At 46.2% G+C, this 21,258-nt stretch overlaps 1 protein-coding gene across 1 annotated transcript in view; it reads right to left on the bottom strand.

Moving 5' to 3' along the window:
• LOC133354265 (zinc finger protein 608-like) overlaps positions 1–12,537 on the bottom strand; it is a 93,366-nt gene extending 80,829 nt beyond the window's left edge. The window contains exons 1-2 of the mRNA XM_061570973.1: positions 12,430–12,537; positions 9,905–10,883 (exon numbers count right to left, since the gene is read on the bottom strand). Coding sequence (XP_061426957.1) covers positions 9,905–10,819 — 915 coding nt within the window. The 5' untranslated portion in view covers positions 10,820–10,883; positions 12,430–12,537. The remainder of the gene's footprint in view (positions 1–9,904; positions 10,884–12,429) is intronic.
• Positions 12,538–21,258: the final 8,721 nt, after the last annotated feature.

Below are 21,258 nucleotides of genomic sequence, written 5' to 3'. Positions count from 1 at the left end.
CCCTCAAGCTCCCATTGCTCCCGTTTACCCCCCCCCCCTTCCCCACCCAGCCTCCCTCTTTTCTCTGGGAGATCGATCAAGATCACGGGATGTAATTTAACAGCTGCATCGGGGGGTGGGGGCTCCGACATGAAATGTAAAGCATCGGCATCTTGTTCAAGGCATTCCTGACAATGCGGTTACGTCCAATTTTCATACCCGCCACTTAAAGCATTACACGGCCGTGGGTTTAAAGGGTTTTTAGTGACCAGGAGAGCCAATGCTTGTTTCAGAGGTCAGAGCACTCGGCTCACGATCGGAGGTCACGATTTTAAAATCCCCAGGCTCAGGGGTCGAGCCCATCAACCTCCCCCCACCACTCCCCCCGCCAAGGTTGATGGGAATGAGCAGCGTCAACATCGGTGGAGACAGCAGAGCTTGTCCCAATGGATGGACTGGGCCTCCCAACCTGAGAATGAGGAATTCTCACGACTGGCTGAGCGTCGGCACATTTGCTCGTTTAATAGCAAGCCATTGCCGGATAAAAAAAATTGGCTATTGTGTTTTTTTTGTAAGGTGGTGTTATTAATTATTTTTTGTGTTAATTGTGCCTGTGCACCACTGCCATTGCAGCATCACCAGATACCATTGCCTTATTTTTATACTGTATTGAAGATCATAAAATTAATTTAGTACAATGTCTATCATAATTCCCTTTGTTTAATTCAAGAAAGCCTGCCCGAGACTTAAGACTCTATCAATAGGGACCTGAAATGCGATGTTTGGCCAATCCCATTATCGAGTGTTTGGTTTGTGGGAGGGAACCAAAGCATCAGAAAAAAACCTATCACCCACACGCTCACGCACCCTACCCCCACCTCTTTCAGCAACGCACACTGACCAGCGTGCCCAAAGCAGGGGTCAAACAACCGCCACGACCCCCACATAGAGCACGGTGGAGAGGCAACCTCAAACCTCATCCAGCAGCAGATTGACAAACGGTGCTGCACCATCGCAGGCGTACGTAACATTACCGTGACACAGCACCACTGACACGGCCGCCGCCGGCAAACGTGACATCCCCATAAGATACCCCGCGACCTTTCTCAACCACTGCGAGAGGGGGGGGGGAGGAAGCCACCCCCAGGCCAAACTGCTGCGAAGCAATCGGAGCGCACTTGACTATAAGTAACGTGGAGCTGTCGCGCGCGCCTCAGATAAAGCCTCACCTCGAGGTGGCAAAGATCCCCGCAATCTCGGGCCTGCCCAAAAAGCTCGGATGGATTTCAGTCTGGCGGCAGTAACGGCCGGGTGCGCCCGCGAAAAGTCTCGACTACGCTGGCAAGGTTTTGGGGCCACAGACCGATATTCTCGCCAGCTGCGTTAACGAGATGCCAGTTGCCGGTCCGTTTTTTTTTCCCTCGTTATTTTATGCATTCATCTATTAAGGTTATGATTTGCTGGGCAAGCGGAGGGGTTTTGTTTTCGTATCGTCTGTGTAAGGGGACTGGCAAATTGATGTGCAGCGTTGTGGGATGCAATTGCACGAATGGCGCTCTATAAAATGAAATTATTACGTACTAATTAAATCATTTCCACGAGGCCGAGTGGGTGGCGCAGTGGTCAGCATGCAAGGTTCTCAAATTGGAAGGTCCCAATATCGTGGGACCCTTTTGTCAATATCAAAGTAAATGGTGGAGGCCAAACAGTTTCAAAAGACAATGCATATATTTGAAAGAGCATGTTTGTTTGCATGTTCACCCCAAGTACGCGTGGTTAAATGTAGACTTGATTTCTTGCAAGGTATCCATTGCGTGTTGAACATCTTAACATCTGTTTTGTTGCCAGAAAGGGGAAGATCCCATGTTTAAATATTGTATACGAGATCAGCTCGTTAAAGATGGGTTTCAGGAATTAAAAATGATACATTTCGAACGTTTGGCTTCTGAAAGACGATTTCAGATTTTTTTTTGCGAGGATTTTCCGATCATCATTATTACGTAACAATTTAACATATCTGCGTGCTCACAAAAGTGATGTCACCCAATGCCACGGAAGTGATTTCATTTTCAAGCGACGTAATTTAACGATGTCGCGCCACTTTTTTGTTGCTCTTGATCTATCCGAAAACCCAAAACAAAAATTATCCCAAACGTTGTATCCGGGCCTTATTTTCATACTACTCAAGATTAATAATAAAAAAAAACTGGTAATGCAGCTCATGATTCATCTTGTCACCCTTCACGACTTGCAGAGAGAAAGGCGGCCAGGCATAGCGATTGTCCACGCCGCCCCCTCGCGTCCCCTACGCCGACCTTACTCAGTTCACGTTAATAGCATTTTCCCCTGCGTATAAAGTCAAACAGGAGGTGTGTTATTTTTATATGTACTTGTCAGTGTTAAGAAAAAAATGTGCAACTGATTGACCTTTTGGGAACTATCGACACGAGCACCACTTTCCGCACGGTGAGAGCAACAAAATCGGCTGTCCTGTGGGAAAACCTGGCTGCCATCATGGGAATGTGGAATTTCCACCGCTTGTTTCAGGGCCATGGACGGAGAAATGTGCCCCCCCCCCTTCCCCACGACTCACTTGAGCTGGCAGACACGCAGACTTAGACTTGATTACGCATTACACTGCAGCAGCAGCATAATTCATGGGGCGAAGACAAACCGGAGCACGCGGGACCATTTTTTTTTCTATTCGATTTGGACGTGGCTCATATTGTCGTGTGCAGGAGATTTTAACATGAAAAAAAAATGCGGGGCCTTGTAAACCACAGCACCACTCTTTAGTTGTTTTCCCCGTGGCCGCACAGTCACTGTGGGGCTTATTAAACAAAAGCACCGCATTCGTTAGGTCAACTTTTAATCACTTCCCGAATCCCCACTTGTCGCGACAGCCGCCTTCGCTTTGATGATATGCAATTGCCCGTGTGAAATGAAACGCCTTAGTCTAATTAGAAGCAAAGTCCTCATGCGCCAACACGTTTGACCTCATGTTGATGCAGATAGACCGAAACATTATGTTACAGCACTTGCACGGCTGCTTTGAAACACTCCCAACCACAGTTGCGAAGCGCTATTTCATTGCGGCCATCCAGCCATCAACTGCAGCGTGGCGTCACGATGTCACTTTAAAAGGACGAGCCCAATCAAATGTTTACTTGAAAATCGCAAGCGGAAAGACTTATCCCGTAACAACAAAACCGGTCACATTGATCGATAAAACGGGTTACCCAAAAAAAAGAGGAATTGAAAAAAAACCAGCACTAAAAATGGAAAACATTTTTCGGCCTGGACAATGACATCGCAAGCCTCACCTCCCCGTGACGTCGCGAGGCGTCGCGTCATCTCGCGACGTCGCCTCGTTGCGCTGCTCGGAAGGAGAGGTTATTATCGCCAATTAAAAAACACTTTCCAGGAAAGTGTCACAGAGTCCATGCACGTGCGGGATTTTTCTTCCCGGTTTAATTCAGTGGTGGCTGTGTACTGCCGGACGAGTGAACAAAGGTGACATTTCAGATTTTGAAAACGATGGACGTGTACTTGTACAGTATAAAAACTGGTTTAACAGCACATATAAGTGATATAGATTGCAGGATTACGATTAGAGGCTTTACAGCATCTATATATGCGCCGGTCTTAATTTGTCCACCTGTCAAAGTCACGGCACTCCCGTTAGTAATTGTCATCGTAATGAGGCAAGGGCTCTTTGTGAACAGAAGGATCAAGAGACCTATGGGGTTTGATTGTACCTTGTACAACCAATGACCTTTGACCCTCGGTAATAAAAACCATGACATAAAAATTCTTCTTAGCGCTAATGATAGGGGGGCTTTTAGAAAAGGCTGTCGCCCCATTTCCATTCCCCTTAAAATGTTCAGAGTTGGAAATAGTTTTGTGCAAAGATTTTTTTTTTTCGCGAGAGACTTAAAGCATGAAATGTTCCGAACATTTCCTCGTGCCCTGCATGCCGTGTACGGTTTCTCTCACACATTCTTAAGCTTGTGACAGCATAATTTCCCCCCCTTTGAATAATTGTAGCTTTTATTATTAATATTTTTAATTAAGTGATCAAAGTAATTAACATGTATATGGTAATTTTTAACCGATTTCACAGGAGGGAGGAGAAAAAAAAGTGGCGACTTCCCACTAAAATTGAAATCACTCAGCAACAATCAGCTTTCATTTTCAGTGCAAAGCCAGAGTGGAAATTCCACATTCATATGGCAGGGGCAAGTACATCAAAAATGGCAGCCACTATTGACGTCCCACAAAGTGGTCAGTAGAAGCTGGATATAAGCATACCATTTGGGAGTAAGGCTCATCTAGTGAAGCAGTGTTGCTTATATCAGAAGTTGACATTTGCCCCCCCCCCTACCCTCCTCTCCCACCAGTGTGATAACATACGGCATGCGTTGCTCGCGTACGGCGCTGCTTAACAGCCAGATTCTACCGCGCTCAACTTATCAACCACCGTGTAGGGTCAGAGAATACTGAACTGTAAAAAAAAAAATCTGGATTAACAGCACCTGCCTTTTGTAATTTCGATTCCAGGAGTAGATTACAACCGCACACTGGCTGCCGATAAGTTTTACGAGCGCCCGAGTTGCAGTAAACACCTTCCTACCAAAGTTTGGCCAAAGGCAAACTTTGTTGTTGATAAAACAGGAGGACATCAAACGAAACTGCTGCCAGGCAAAGTAACAATTGATCCGGCCCAACGCGAAAAAAATAAAATCGAGCAAACCTTTCCAAACACCACTGGGCTCACGAACCTGCCAAGTTTAGTTGCAACAGGTGCAGTCTTGCCAGCTGTTTTGGGGCTTCAAAAACACACACACACACGGACTCGATTGACGTACGCACGCGTGCAAAAGGCAAAGATCACCCGCGCATAGCATACAGAGAAGACGACTATTTGGGGGCAAATGCTGGCAAGCGTTTAGAAACACGCGTTATGAGCGTCCGACGTCTATACATTTGCACGACAAGCCACTTCGTTGGGCTCATATTTTGTGTTGGTCAGCTCGCTTCTGAAAAAAGTAGCTATTATAGTTCAGTGGGCCTTACCTGGCAAAATAAAATTTACAAAAACACTTGCAAAGGGCCAGCACGGCACACAATGCCGGCTACCTTTGTCGCTCTCATTTAAGACCTATCGACCTTGGGAAGACACGGCCAAGGTTCGGATGTCAGTCACCGATGATGCCCGTTTGTGGTGGTGGTGGTGGGGGGGATCGGATTCATATTAGGGCGGTGTGTTTCGCAGATGAGTGCGTTAACCGCTGAACCACCGTTTTTTCACGCCACGCCACGCAAACCATCAGCTGTTTTCTCGTCACAAAAAAGTAAGTTTCCATTGCTCTTAATCCATGAACAGCGACACCTTTCCCCAAAAAAGTTTCGACTTAATACATCTTGTTAAACTTCCAGACCTTTGGTTGATTTCGAATGCGTGTGTGTGCGCGCGTGCGCGTGCTTGCGTTTCTCCTTTACCCACTTTATTGCCATCTGCCTCCATATATCGCTGCAGGGAAAAACTCGGTGCACACACACACAGAGAGAGAAAGAGAGCGAGGGGAGAAAAAAAACTGCACAGAGCAGCTAAAGTTTTCAAAGAAAAGCTGCACCAGGGACAAAAGAGACGTCGAGGGAATAAAGAAAAAAAATAGAGGAGCCCCCCCTCCCTCTCCTCTCTCTCTCTCTTATGTGGCACGGTTTTACTTTAAAACGGCTCCGAGCACAAAGGAAAGATCACTCTCCTTCAATTTCCATCGAGCAGCCTTGTACAGTGTTGCAAAGGGGGTGGTGGTGGGGGGGGTTAGAAAAAACCCACAATGTTTATCAAAGGGGTTAACCCAACATCTTCCAGGATTCGTCAACATTCCTCGGAAACAATATTTTAACGCACCGCGTAAAAAAAACAACGCCACTGGCAAACTGCGATGTCTTTTTGACAGTGATTTAGAACACTGCTCGGTGTATTTTTTTGGATGCTGTGCAAATATGTCTTATCAAGCCCCCTTTTGCTCACACACTCTCCAGCACCCCCCTCCCACAACCACTCTCTCAATCTTTCCAGAGTATTAAGAGATGATCCCGCAGACAAATGCCGAAGGCACGCGCACGCACACAGGCCAGACAATTTTAAAATCTAATAAGTATTGTGTATTGTGGTAGAGTGTTTGTTGTCAATAGAACGGAAACAGTCGTGGAGTGTAGGAACTACTTTTATTCGCGATTCTATTACCCGCGACAGTTGTGCGGTCCACAAAATACTCACACTAAATCCGCTGCCCATTCTCCCTGCTATCCGCAATAATCTGCGGATGTTTCCATCCGGCATTGTGGAACGGCTTCCTGTTATCCGCAAATGTTTTGCAGACAAGTGGAGTTCAACAGCAAATTCATCCTATTATCGTGGGTCTTGGACGGTCATATTCTTCTCAGCATGTACGTGGGGTAATGACATTCCAACTCCTGTTATCTGCTAAAAAAAATCGGGATAAGTGAAGTTAATCCGATTGTTCCAGATAAGTTGCGTAAAATTGTGGATATCTGAATCCATGATGTTCGTCCTCCACACTGCGAGCAAGAGTATTTCTGACGATTACTCTTTTTTTTATTCGTGGAAATGTGTTCCGATGTTTAAAATGAGCGTGGGGCAGAAGATCGCTGATGGTGGCCCTCAGAGCCAGTGATGGACATTCCACATTTGGCAGAAGCCAGTCTTGACAAGGGACACCAAGTGGCAGGCGAGGGGGTTGAGAGACACACCGCTTCAGATGTCTTGCCTCCGACGTTAGCATTGACCGAGAATCAAACTCGGGTTTGTGTGGGTCACAACGCGTCGTGCAGCTGGTGTGTCATAACCACTTCCTCGGTAAAGTTTTTTTTTTACCAATCACACAAAACGATGATTGGTTAAATTCAACCCCTGACCGGCATTTGAACCTGCAACTTTCCAGCTGTGAGCCAAGTGCTTTAACCACAAGGGCCACCCAGCAGGATACGTTAGTCTGGGGTATATATATATTTTTTGTGATCATGGAAAGCCATTTCTCTCCGTAAAAAAAGACACTGCTATTTGTATATAGCTTTGTTAAAGCGGCTAAATAATATATTACTTCGCCACACATATGCTTCCAACGGGTAGAAACATATGAACGAATTCAAACCAATTCTAGGTGCTTGCTTACAAGCGAAATACATTTCTCTAGCATGCACAAAAGCCAATGTATTTGATTGGGATCAAAATAATTACACAGCTCTCACTCAATCAAGCAAAAAATGCCACAAATTGATTGTACCCCCCCCCCCTGCCTACTGATCATCACAATAAGCCAAATTAAATCTACGGCTCACATGCGGCCTATAGACGCGGTGGCTTGTTTCGGGCGCTTCTCAAATCTGTCACGAAATAAAATCGGAGACTACCCAAAAAAAAGCGCATCACCATTGCGGCGCGGGTGTCGAATTAACGACGGAGGGCTGCGTTTGAGTCGCACATTAATAAGAAGCGGTTTAAGCATCGTGTCAGGAGGACATGCGTGCATGCGTGCGCGTTTTGTGTCTGCCATTTACAAATGGCATGTGTGGCATTGCGAAATACTCGAAATGTTATCTCCACAATTCGAACCTCAAGGTCGCTTTCAAAAAGAGATGTCATTTTTTTTCTTAGAGTCTAAAAAACAAAATCGAGGGATGGGTTTGAATGCGGGGGGCAGGGGGACATTTCCTTGCGTGCAGTTTAAAATACACACTTTTGTTTTCCTATCTTGACTCGCCACCAAAAAGGAGCGTGCCCCTCCCCCCTCCCGGACCACGGGATTATCAAGTTGCCACTTAATTGTGCCTACACGTAATATAGCTGGTAATTAAAATGCGACAGGCTAATTACAAAAAATAATTACAGATTTCTTACGCCGTCATTGACAGGAAAGGGAAGGACTTTCAACATTTTTCGGTTCACGTTTTGCGCACCCAAATTGTCCAAGTGTGCTGTTAGTGAACTACCGATTCAGGCTGGCACCGCATACATCAGGGCTAAAGGTATGGTAATCTCCACATTCACCGCAGCCACCATTGTCCCCCCACCCTTGCATACACACCGTTCCGGGGGGTATTTATTTAAGGCCGAGGCAACCCTACTGAGACCCACAGAGGTCCAGTTACCAACTTCCCACCAATTAATGTTCTGCGTCGCCATTGGGGAGTCTAACCAAGGGTCACTGGTGATTGTAGCGCAGCTTGTAAACCACTTTGCCACCGCTCGCATATACGCACAAAGACAAAGATCCCCCGTATAACCTTAACAGAATGGAGAAGCAAGTGATGTTAGCGAGCGCCTATGAAGGCCGGTACTGCACAACAGGGGTGGTGAGGTGGCCAGCACCACGCCAGACAAAGACAAAGACACCCCGTACAGCCTTAACAGACTGTTGGAGCAATTTCTGTTAGCGAGCACCTATGAAGGCCGGCACGGCACACGATGGGGTGGGTGGCCACATCACCACGCCATGCACACACACACACACTCTCTCGCTGCCAAACATAATAACAGTACAGCTCCAAGGACATTTATAAGAGGTCTGAGATTAGATGTCCCTTGTTAACATGTGTGCCTTTTGCTATTTAAGTTAATTAGCACTTGGGGTGCTCCCAAGTGGGTTTGTGTGTTGGGTTTTTTTTTGTAACCACGCCTTTTGCTCGGTGCAATGTGTGCCTTGGCTCGCTCGCTAAAATTAGCTCAGAATGCTCGACTCGGGAGAGCTGTCGCAAGACGACTGAACAAGACGAACGGGGGGAGAAGGTGGGGGTGGGTGATAAAAATTCCATGGCAAACAATACAGAGGAGGAGCGGGTGAGGGCAACATCATTTTTACTGTCCCCACGCAAACGTTACCCGCACACATAGAGACGTAATACAGAAAAAAATATACGTAAACCTTGGCTGGCATTGACAGCTTTCCCAGTGTTTCCATTGAAACAATCCAATGAACGAATACACCAGAATCAACAAGGCTATAAATACTTACTAATAGCAGGAGCACACAGTATATATAACCCTTTCGTGGTATTATTTTTGCGAGACATTGTTGACTCAACAGGCTCGCTCACATGCTGCAGACAGTTAATAATCAGTCAGTCAATCCACCGCTGGATGGATGAAGAAGCCCCCCACCCCCCGAACCCACGCAATCTCTCACGACCCTGCGATTGTATAATATTATTATTAGTAATGCCACCTCGCACTCGAGCTGATTTCATCACTCCATCTCCACGGTGGACGTTCTCTTGGACGTGATCATTACCGGGCCATCATCATCTGTACACATGACATGTCCTGTCGAGGCCCACTTAATTTTCTGAACATGGTTAAATTACACGTGCACTTTAATTTAATTTAGACAGATACGGGCAATTATCGTCTTGCTTGCATGGTGTTGTGCATTCACAAAGGCGCATGTTGACCGAAATATACTGTACAGTACTGACTTGGTGCATTGACGTTGATTCTCCTGGACTGCATTATGTGCATTATACATTTAAAACAAACATGTGCTCGTACATGCCAACAATGTATCATGGTTATAGGCACGTGTATGGATGGTATGGCGGCATCTATTGTATAGTTTGATTGTGTTGTGGGTCTTAAAAGCAGGTTTGCTGACATCATGTTAGTATTTTTAACGTTATTTGTGTGTGTGCGCGCGTTTGGAATTTATTTGGCCACAAGCGCCCAGTTTATTTCCGCAAGCAACGTAGAATTTTTTTAAAGAAAATTGGCCAAATGTATATATTTCTTAAAGAAGCAGTTTTTTTTCAAAATTCGGGTCCCGTATATATATAAAATGTTTACAAATCACATCTCAAAAAATGTAAATGATCGTGAGATGATGCGTTTGTAATCACTTACCAATCCAGTCTTGGCAGTCTTCGAGTTGGACTGAGATTCATCGACATTTCTCAAGTCCATCATCGAAACATCCACGCAGCTTTCCCGCAGAGACACCGTCTTATCCGCGGCCGAATCATCCAACAGAGCTCCATTGACACCGCTTCCACGATTAGAATTATGCTGATGGTTGACATTGTCACCACCACCACCACCATCTCCACCACCGCTGCCGCCACCACCACCACCATCATTATCATCGTCAATAGAACTATGTTGTCCACCAGCACTTAGGCTCTTCTTAGCTTTGTCTCGCTTGTTCGAGCTCCCAGATGCGCGACCTCCAACTCTTCCAAGTGTCTGTGGGCTGGATGGGACAGCGCTTTCACTCGTCGTGGTGGTTGTGGTGGGACTGCTGCTGCTGCTGGTGGTGGTTGTGATCGTGGATGTGGGGGTGGTTGTGGAGGCAGTTTCAGCTAAAGTGCCTTGCTCAGGAGACAACGGTCGACAGTTCCTGGCCTTCGAGGTTTTGTTGTTTCGTTTATTCGCCTTCACACGCCCAGTCTTCTCAGAGGCGCTGCTGCTGCTGCTGTTGTTATTGATCAACTTCATGTCTGCCGCTTGATCAGAGTCCTTATTGTCCACAATTACAGAGCCCACGCCGCTTCCTGCGTCCACGATATCCTCGCTGCACTCGCTCTCAGGGAAGCCCTTCGTTTTGTTCGTATGTTTTCTGTTGCTGTGCCGATTCTTGCGGTTATTCCCGGAAGGCGATACGCCGCTGCTGCTGCTGCTCGCGGTCTCCTCCTGCTGCTGCTGCTGTTGCTCCTTCAGCTTCTGCTGACGATCCTTTTCCAAGTCGGCGTCGAGGTCAATGATCAGATCGCCCACTCCGATTTCCCAGTCATCTCCACTGTCGTAGTGTTCACCGGACATGCTTGTGCGACCGCAGATTGCAAGCCATGCGTCCAGCCGTCTCCTATCCTCGTCTGTATCAGACCTTCACCACCACCACCGCCGCGATCACCACCATCAGCACCACCCATCCAACCATCCCATAGAACAATACCAGAGGTCCAATTCCAAAAAAAAATTTTATCCAGCATATAGAGCCTTTCCCAGACTCGTATTACGATGCCAACGATATCAATTATTTTTATTATACCGATGTCACCGCAGTGTGATATCAGTAATCGTTTGCCATCATCAGCGTCGCAATCAAGATGATATTTCCAACATCCGAGTCTCCATCATCGTCGTCACCATCATCATCATCATCAGCTGCAGCAGCAGCAGTTAGCGGCCAGACGCAATCACAAATCGTATCTCACCCCCCCCCCCCCCCCCCCACATTTCGAGTAAACGCGTCTCTCTCTCTGTTGTGGCTACATTCGCTCAATGCTATATAAAACCGACATGGTGTTAATGTAATGTAATAGCAGGCAAGGCGCCACGATCCACTTAACAATACACTCGTCTAACACACACACGCACGCACGTATGATGATAATACTACTACAATGGACAGCTCATGAAATTAATTACCCGGAATACAAAACACGTATTCACCGTGCACAGTCTATAGCAGTACGTGAATATGCACCAAATATAGTACTGTCCGGCTGACGATATTAGTTTCACGCTATCGTCTATTGATATCCACGAGCTGATGATACCGCTGCCTCTATTAATCTCGCTCCGTTTAAATGCCCTCTGTCATTGCGTTTGGCGTAGGCGGCGGCAGTTAATACCCCCAACGCAACGAATAGAGAGATATATTCTATAATGACCAGCAGATGACACGAGTTTGCCGTCCAACCACCGACATTCCGCGAACGCTCTGCTGTGAGGCTCGATTGTCGCCCGATATATACGTCTGGGCTCCGTTTTAAATGCCTTGTGTCATTATTATTATTGTTTCATTGCTGTTTGGGGTGTAAGCGCGCAGTGGTTTGTCTGTGTGCGCGCGCGCGTTTCTAAGCGCAACGCTGGGCATTTAATGCGGCCAGTTCGACGGCGATAGAGTTGAATCGCGACGAGTGGCGTTTGCGTGGCTTCATCCTTTGTGTGCGCCCGTGGCTACGTTAACGCCGGGGAGACAAAGGCGGACGGGCGTGGTTATACGGACCCCACCGCCGCTACAGCCATAGCCTAACCAGCACTTGCCCCAAACGCGCGTGCAGCCTACACGGGGGATTTTTGTTTTTGTCTTCGCATCTTTGTGCGCGAGTGTGCGAGTGCGTGTGCGTCTTCTGTGCTTATTAAGCATTCATGTATATTTGAAAATGTACGTATGTTTTTTTGATGTATTACGTCTCTATGTGTGTGTGTGTCCCTACGTGCGCGTATGTCTAGATATACAGCACGCGTATTCCATGCATAGTTATTGTACACGTTTACGTGTGTGTGTGTATATATACACACGTGTACACAGCGCTGTGCGTGTAGTCGTACGGTATGCAGTAGATACTCGCTTGCGGAAACTGCTCGTATCTATTACCATATGTACATTGTGTATGTCTTTATATATGCGAGTATACGCTTACCTTATGCGTACATCCGTCCGCGTTCATATACACACACACACAAGACGATGCTATGGGCAGCACGGCACTGCCTCAACCTTCCGACTGCGCTAAGATCCACGTTCTGTCCGAACAAGCTTCTCTTTCGTCCCACCCACTCCGTCCCAGCACCCAACCCGGCACACACACACCCCCATCCCTTATCCCTACAGCCATTTACCCACCCATCCCCCATCACCACCAGCAGCCCCCTCCCCTCCCTCCCTCCTCCCCTGCCACCCCCCTCCCCTTAGACAAACCCCTTTAAAAACCATAGCCCTGCTCCCACCATCACCACCATCACTATCACCACTCCCTTCCCTTCCTCTGTTACCCCCAAAGCTTACACAAACACCTTTAAACCAGCCGTGTTCCTGCTCCCACAATAACCACCACACCATCCTCACTCACTCACTCCCTCCCTCCCCGCCCGATACCCTCCAGCTTATTACAAACCCATTAAAACACCCATAGCGATGTTCCCAGTACTACCACACGCGCCAACCACGGAGTTTACAGAGCCTGTGCTGTGTCTGATGCGTATTCCATTGCACCACGATGGCATCTATAATGTATATAATTCGAACCTGTCGAAATGCCCCCCTCCCCCCCCCCTCTAGCTCATATAACCTTTCTGAATTAAAAAGAACAACGAGTTAAACGTTACATAAATCACAACTTTTATGGTACTGTTTGTTACCTGGCCGTTTGACGTTTTGGGCCTATGGCTCAGCAGCTACGGTTTAACAATAAACACAGGATGATCCATTTATAGATATTTCACTAATGTCCAATGACCCTGAGTCAAGATGTCTGCGTTAACTTTTATATCTTCTCTAATTCACGTGTTTTATTCCCCTATTCCCTCTGCAATGTCAGACATTAACCTTTCGACGCGCTTCTTTACAGTTCACTGCTGCGATCTGTAAATTTGGAAGTGTAAATTCACTGGGATTGGTGTCCACGTGGGAGAGAGAACGCACACTTCGTGATGATAATGGTTATGGTCTTTTTCGATCTTTGTTTCACCCCCCCGCCTCCCAATTGCAAAACAATTGATCAATTGACACATCAGTGAATGCCAAAGCAGATGAATTAATCACTTATGAGTTTTTAATTATTAAATGTGAAAGCGTGTTAATGCTGCAGTACATTTCTTCTATACTGTACACCAAATTTTCAATGCTAAGTGTCACTTCAGTTCCTTGTTTTTTTTTTAAGGCTTGACAAAAATAACTTTGGCGCACACACACGCACACAAAGACAAAGACTCCCCGTACAGCCTGAATCGACGGTTGGGGCAAGTGCTGTTAGCGAGCACCTATTAAGGCCGTGCTTGTGAAACCGGCAACCCGAGTTCGGTTCCCGCTCGCGGCCAGCACCTGTGACGTTTATCTGAACCGTTCCTGGGCCCTCCCCTAGGTCGACTCAGCCTCAAATGAGTACTTGGTGCGGTGCGTGAACATCGCCACTAAGGGAGACAAAGGCGGCCGGGCGTGGCTGCTGGCCACCCACCCCATCGTGTGCCGCTTCCAGCCTCCATGGGATGTGCTCGTTAACAGCGCTTGCCCCAACAGTCTGTTCAAGGCTATTGCGATCTAATCATATCCGTCTTCGTTGCCGTGACCTGCAGTGTTGGCTGGTTGTTGAATGCAGCGTGTTTGGGTGGACGAGACGGAACCGTCAGTCCGCTCGACCGAGTCCTCGCCATGGGGTGCAGGAAGCAGGTGGGTGAAGTTCACGGTAATCGTGACCACGGGCGAGCGATAAGCAGGTGAAGTTGATTGGCGTGAATCACCGAGTGCCTGGGCCGTCGTCAAATCAACAGAATTGCTGCTTTCATGTTTGAATGCCACGTCGAGCACCGTCGGCCGACGAACCATTGGGAATGGATTTTCTCTCTCGGGAAAAGAAGTCGTTTAAAAAGAATTTAGCATTGAAAAAATTTACCCGTAAAAACAAAGTTTTTCACTTTAAATCCTTTATATGCGTGGCGGCTAGAGTCCTCTCGTCCTCTGGCTTGAGATGGCTGCCACTTATGGGTCAGATGATTGCCTGCCACCATTAAGCAATTGGTAATTAAATATAAAAAGAAATCCTAAAAAGTGTAACATTTTGGAATTTTTTTTTCCCACTAAAATAAATTGTCACGCACAACGAGTCTGTGTGCAAAATGTCAGCTCGATTGGATCACGGGAAGTGGGTTAAAAAACGACCGAAAGATTTGCACGGTCGTAAGCGCGCAAGCAAGCAAGCAAGTGAACTTAATATAAAGGATTTAAAAAAAAAACACGCAACAGGTCACAAATTACAACGGGAGTGACCCCCCCCCGCCCCGCCCTGTGGGCAGTGCGGCGACTTTAGCAGCAGTCGGGGTACGAGGTGGGGTGGCCTCCACTCGCCCGACGATGGCGTCCGAGGTCGTTACCCTAGGAAGCTCTCGAGCAGTTGGGAAGAAGCACGTGTGTGTGTGTCCCCCCCCCCCACACACACAGTCTCAGGCCAGTATCGATCAGAATTGTATCGATAACATTGGCCAAGTATCAATGATTTCCTTGTGAGCGAGACAACGTGGAGGTTAATGACCAGGATTTTGGCATAAAAGTGCCACCACGTGGTCTAAGCCCAAAACAAACTAATATGGAACCAGTATAGTGAGCTAGGTACATATGAACTGTATTGTTCATTGATAGGGTTGTTATGTTACATCCTGCATCAACTGCTTATGTTTATTAAATGATGTGCTCATGCCAGAGTTGCGTATGTGTATACGTGGCTTGTGTGTGCGTCTTTGCATTTCTGAGCTGGAATGTGTTACGTGGTGTTCTAATGGTATTTAACTGTGTATACTATTGGATGTTGTTTGTCGAATACACGTGTAATATGTGATGTGCAGATATGGGTCTAAGTACGTGTCTGCATGGCCATAGCTGTGTGTGTCTTTGTGTCCGTCTCTCAAATCTGTGTATAACATCAGTGGCATGTTATATCCTAACCGGGCCTGGGCCTCGTTTAGGTCACTTCGACCTTTCAATAAGTGCTGTACCTGGTGCTGTGTGCAAACATCAGCACTGGGAAGACAAAGGTGGTCGAGTGTAGTTTTTGGCAACCACAAATGCTAAAGTCATCTTGCGCACCGCGAATCTCAAATATGTGATGTGCTGCACTTTCCCCACCAGCCTGTATTGGTAAAAAAATTAACCCGTAAAAACAAAGTTTTTCACTATAAATCCTTTATATGCGTGGCGGCTCGAGTCCTCTCGTCCTCTGGCTTGAGATGGCTGCCACCTATGGGTCAGATGATTGTCTGCCACCATTAAGCAATTGGTAATTAAATATAAAAAAAAATCCTAAAAAGTGTAAAGTTATGGAAAACAAATTTCACGAAAATAAATTGTCACGCACAACGAGTCTGTGTGCAAAATGTCAGCTCGATTGGATCACGGGAAGTGGGTTAAAAAACGACCGAAAGATTTGCACGGTCGTAAGCGCGCAAGCAAGCAAGCAAGTGCACTTAATATAAAGGATTTAAAAAGGCATAAGTCTATTGCGTTGATCTTTTACTGTGTACGACATGGTGTGTATGTAAACTCTGCGCGTGCCTCAAATGTGTCCCTGTAATTGATGTTTGCGAGTCTTAACTGTGTGTGTGTATCACACAATGTGATGTGTCACTGTGTGTGAGTGTTACTCAGTCTCTGCTGCCAGGTCTGCCTTACAAAAAGATAATTATTCTCCAAGGACTCAATACAGACGGGTTGATTAAGTCAGTGTTTGCCTATTTAAATAAAGCAACAAGGCTGCACTCATTTCCTTCCACCGTTGGTGGAAATTCCTCATTACTATGGCAGTCTATACACAAGACAACCACTAATGCCTTACCAAAATGTGATGCTTATTTTAATTGACCTTAATTAGGTATTATGGACTTACTTAAATTGTGATCACAATTTTCATCTACGACATTATATCATCATGAGTCATGGTCATTGCCACATTATCGAGCAGAAAGTGTGAATAAGTAAGTGGTGAGCGGTGGTGTAGCGGTTAGCGCCCTGCGCTACGAACCCGGCGACCCGAGTTCGATTCCCGCCTACGGCCAACACCGGTGACGATTTTCTGAACCGATCCTGGGCCTCCCCTAGGTCGACTCAGCCTCAAATGGAGTACCCTGGTACGTTGCAAAAAAAAACATCGCCACTGGGGAGACAAAGGCGGTCGGCAGTGGTGTTGGCCACACACATACTCGAAAACCGTGCCGGTCTTCATAGGTGCTCGCTAACAGCACTTGTCCCAGCAGCCTGTTAAAGGGTATACACGGGGGGGGTCTTTGCTGCAGTCCAGTGTAGTGGAGGGGAGCGGTAGTGTCGTGATTCGCACTGTGCTAAGAATCCGGTGGCTCGAGTTCAATTACCGCTCACAGCCAACATTGGTGACGGATGTCAGAACTCATCCTGCCCCAGAAACGACTCAGCCCTAAAATGAGAACTATAACCTGGTGCGTTGTGTAAACACTCGCATTGCGTGGCGCTTGCCACCCATGCCCTCTCGTGCCAATGCTGGCCTTCATTAGGGACAGGACTTGCCCCAGGCTATAGTGGGGGGGATCTTTGTCTTTGTGTGTCAATGTGGTTAGAGGCGCTAAATGGGTTCGACAAGGGGCTCGGAGTGTCGAGAGCGGTCTCTGCGGAACGGGCTCATGAAAGGCGCTACTGGACAGTTGGCAGCAGCCGCCTTCTGACAGCAACAAGGGAGGGATGATGCCCATAACGGCGAGCAGAGGAGGAGGGGGGGGGGTGATGTGGCACAGTGGCTAGGGCAGGTGGTGCATAGGCGAGTCACCATAATCAGTGAACCCCATAACGCATGGGTCTGTGGTCCCGTGACCTCCAGTGAGGAGGAGAGGCTTTGAGCTAAAGTGTTCCTAGCCTGGAACGAGCATCACCCTCAGTTTATTGGCGAACGGTACAACCATAACCAAGGAGCAGTCGGCACTTAACACGCAAAAAAAAAACACTTCCATCATTCTCAAGGCTATTAAAAGCTCGAGTGAATTTTCAGTCGTTTCAATCGCGAGATTTGTGTATCCGAATTGTGTATTTTGAAACAACAACAAAAAAACATTTCACTTACACGAGATTTAATTTAAGGACTTGGCTCCCAATCATAACAGCAGTGCGAGTTCATACCCCAGCCAGGGTAACCTCAGCCCCGTCAATCAGCAAACATCACCATCAGCATCATCATAATCATTGACCATCCCCCCTCCAGTGCCAAGTGACCGAAGCCACCACTGGGAAAGTAAACAGTTGTCGACTTTGTGAAACCGGCTTCCTGTCACAGGAACGTGGAATTGCTACTACAAGCCTCAGGATCACCAATTGGCTCTCTAAAACATACTCTTTGGTTCTTTCGATAAAGTCACGTAGGTAGAAAAATAATAGATCGTGACGTTTCGATCACAACACAAGCAATCGTCATCAGGTGTCGTTGTCGTTGTCGTTGTCTCACCTGATGATGATTGGCTTGTGTTGTGATCGAAACGTCGTGATCTATCAACAAAAAAAACATTTTTTCCGGCCTGGACTTTTGCAGCTGTTCTAGACTAATTTCAGGGTGCTGATTCCAAATCTGATCTCAGATTTGCTCTATCACATCTCATTTTAATGCGATCGGCATACCCCATTTTCATTGATTTTACCCGAAATTAACTCCGTCACTTATGATTGCAAGTTGTTGCGAGTCAGTGACTGCTTTAGTGTTAAAATATGGTTCTGTATTTTTAGGATAGTGTGTTTATAATATAATTTTATGTAGATATCCACATTTATTTAATATTTTTCTTCTGCAGTTTTTATTGAAAATGCAATATTTGATATCTCAAAAACCTCATTTGATAGACAAAAACTTCCAGATTTGGAATCAGCACCCCAAAATGACCTTAAAACCGTTGGAATACCTTATGCCAGAAAAAGTGTGTTGACCAGTGTTATTTTTCTACCCACGTGACTTTACCGAAAGAACCAAAGAGTATGGATTCCTGCAGTCACGAAAGCTTCAAATCTCTCAAACATGTTTATGCAAGATTATTGTTTTGCTTTCTCATCATGCTGCTGCTTAGTTACGTCTGGCGCTCTCTTATATGAGTGGTTCCCCATCATTAATGTTCAAATACTTCAACACCATCATCCTCATCATCAGCCATGATCAATCCATTGCTGGATGAAGGTCACCCCTAAGCCGTCATGAACATGTGCGTATGTTGAACTCCTTTTGCACTGTACGTAGCCAAACATGCTAATCGGAAGGTTACGTAACATGTCATGTGTTACAAAAAAACACGTTACATGTTACTGTCATTCATGTTACCGCCCTGCGATGCAAGATTCCGTTTAACACCTGCGCACGAGATCATATCTTTGCTCCATCTCCGCGGTTGTCGTATTTCTCGGGCGATTTCCCCTCCTCTCGCTGTCAATTTGTTGTTGGTTACGCCGGCAATCAATCCCCCTTCTAAGAGACGTGTCCAGAAAATACCGTCATCATATTACACATGTCGATTTAAAGCTTTCGTGACTGCAGGGATTCATATTCTTGGATCTTTCGGTAAAGTCACGTAGAAGGAAAATAATAAAATAATAAAAATAAAACTTAAATTCTCACGACGTTTCGGCCACAACACAACGGATGCTTGTGTTGTGGCTTGGACCGTCCTGAGAATTGTATTATATTTTATTTTTTTATTATTTTATAATTTCTCTTTTACGTGACTTTACCGAAAGACCCAAGAAAATATTACACGTGTTAAACGTGGGGGGGGGGGGGGGTTGTATCTGGCTGATACTAAAATTGTTTGCCGCGATATTAAATAAGTCGCGTAGTGAAGTGTGGTCAAAATTGTCCCCAATCCAAACGACGTGCACAGAGTTGGGAGGCCCTCAGCTGGCAGCGGATTAACCGAATGGGTCTGTACGTGCACACATAGTCGGGGTCTTAGTTTCACAAAGGTCACCAGTCTCCCTGCTCACGACAAGCAACGGGCAACCCTCATCTCCATTGCTGGGCTCGGAGCAAGCCAGTTGCGTTGATTCCACATTCCCATTGCAGTGAGCTTCACCGTAGTGGTCAAACACTAAAGGTGGCACTCATTCAGTGACACAAAAACAAAGATCAAAGACCCCCCCATATAGCCTTAACAGACTGTAGGGGCAAGTGCTGTTAGCGAGCACCTATAAAGGCCGGCACGGCACACGAGGGGGTGGGTGGCCAACACCACGCCCGGCCGCCTTTGTCTCCCTAGCGGCGATGTTTACACATCGCACCAGGTACTCGTTTGAGGCTGAGTCGACCTAGGGGAGGCCCAGGACCGGTTCAGATAATCGTCACTGGTGTTTGCCGTGAGCGGGAATCGAACCCGGGTCGCCAGGTTCGTCGTGCAGCGCGCTAACCACTACACCACCGCTCCCCCTATTTAGTGACACCACCCCCCTCCCCCCCACACACACAGAAATGACGACTATGATAACGCTGACTATTATACATCACGACGAATATGAAGAGGATGATTATGATGATGATTGTGATCATCGGATAATGGACGTGCCCCCCCCCCCACACTTTAATTTGAACTTGCAAGCCTTCCAAATGTGAGCTGATCGCACTGCCAACAATTTTCACTCTGGCCAGCAGAAAAGGTGTTAGTGGACTCGTTTGTTTACAGGACCATTACCACACATACCCCCCACCCACCCTCCCTCCCTCCCTCTCGCAACCCACATTATTCTTTTGAAAGGGGCCCCTGATCCAGTTAAGAATGCAAACTGACCACAAAACCTCCCTTCCCCCATGCGCACATGGCAGGCAAACTCCTGGCGGCACTACAAGTCGAGAGCAAGCAAGCCTGCATCCATCCCCCCCTTTTGTGCAGAAGTTTAAATAATAATAACCTCTATTTATAAGCCTTGAGTTATTTAAAAGGGGACCTTTAAGAGAGCTACATGAAACAAGTCAGAGGGGGATAATACCTCGGTGTGGGTTTATGAATCTCAAAAGTATAATAAATATCAAAGTTGTTTTTGCGGGCAGCTGAAGAGCATTAAAATATAAAAAGCGCATCTATATTAAAGAGGTTTAACTTTTTTTTTGTTCCGCGCGCGTGTGTATTTAAACTTCAAATGAGGGGCGCAGTATGACATTATGCGGTGTTGGCTTTTCAAACTGTAATGAGTTCTATATTTTAAAATGAAAACAATGGTATGATGGGGGGGTGGGGGAGGGATTTGTTAAATATTTAACCTCCGTTCGAAATGTTTTTGTTCTGACAAACTATTTAGAAACAAGGTCAAACCATGAATTGCCCTCGAGCTTTCAAAATATAACACTATGTAACACAATTTTTGTTCTTGGGTACTAAGTGTTATGTTTTTTATTGCGTATGCCTAAAATGTATAGAAAATGGATATTATTCCACACAAACTTTGCTTTTGTGACCAGGACTTTATGCGAACGAAAGACACAAATGCACACGTTTTCTCATTGAAAATAGGTACATTTCAAAATATCACTGTCCTAGTCACAAAAGCAAAGTTTGTGGGGAATAATAGCCTTTTTCTGTACTTTTGAGGCATAAGCAATTAGGAAATAACACTTAAAAACATGTTTTTGTTACACAGTGTAATTCGTGTACCATTCTTTTTAAAGTTAAATACACATTTTAAAAAAGAATTTGACTCAAAATTAGGAAGTATTGTGTTGCAAACGGACGTACAAAATATATATGATTTTACATTAAAATGCGATGTTATTAAGCAT

The sequence above is a fragment of the Lethenteron reissneri genome, chromosome 46, assembly GCF_015708825.2.
Source record: "Lethenteron reissneri isolate LAM-NWPU_2019-01 chromosome 46, ASM1570882v1, whole genome shotgun sequence".
Lineage (NCBI taxonomy): Eukaryota > Metazoa > Chordata > Hyperoartia > Petromyzontiformes > Petromyzontidae > Lethenteron > Lethenteron reissneri.
The sequence above is the reverse complement of the archived record's forward strand: the minus strand, read 5'-3'. Positions and strand labels throughout refer to the sequence as shown.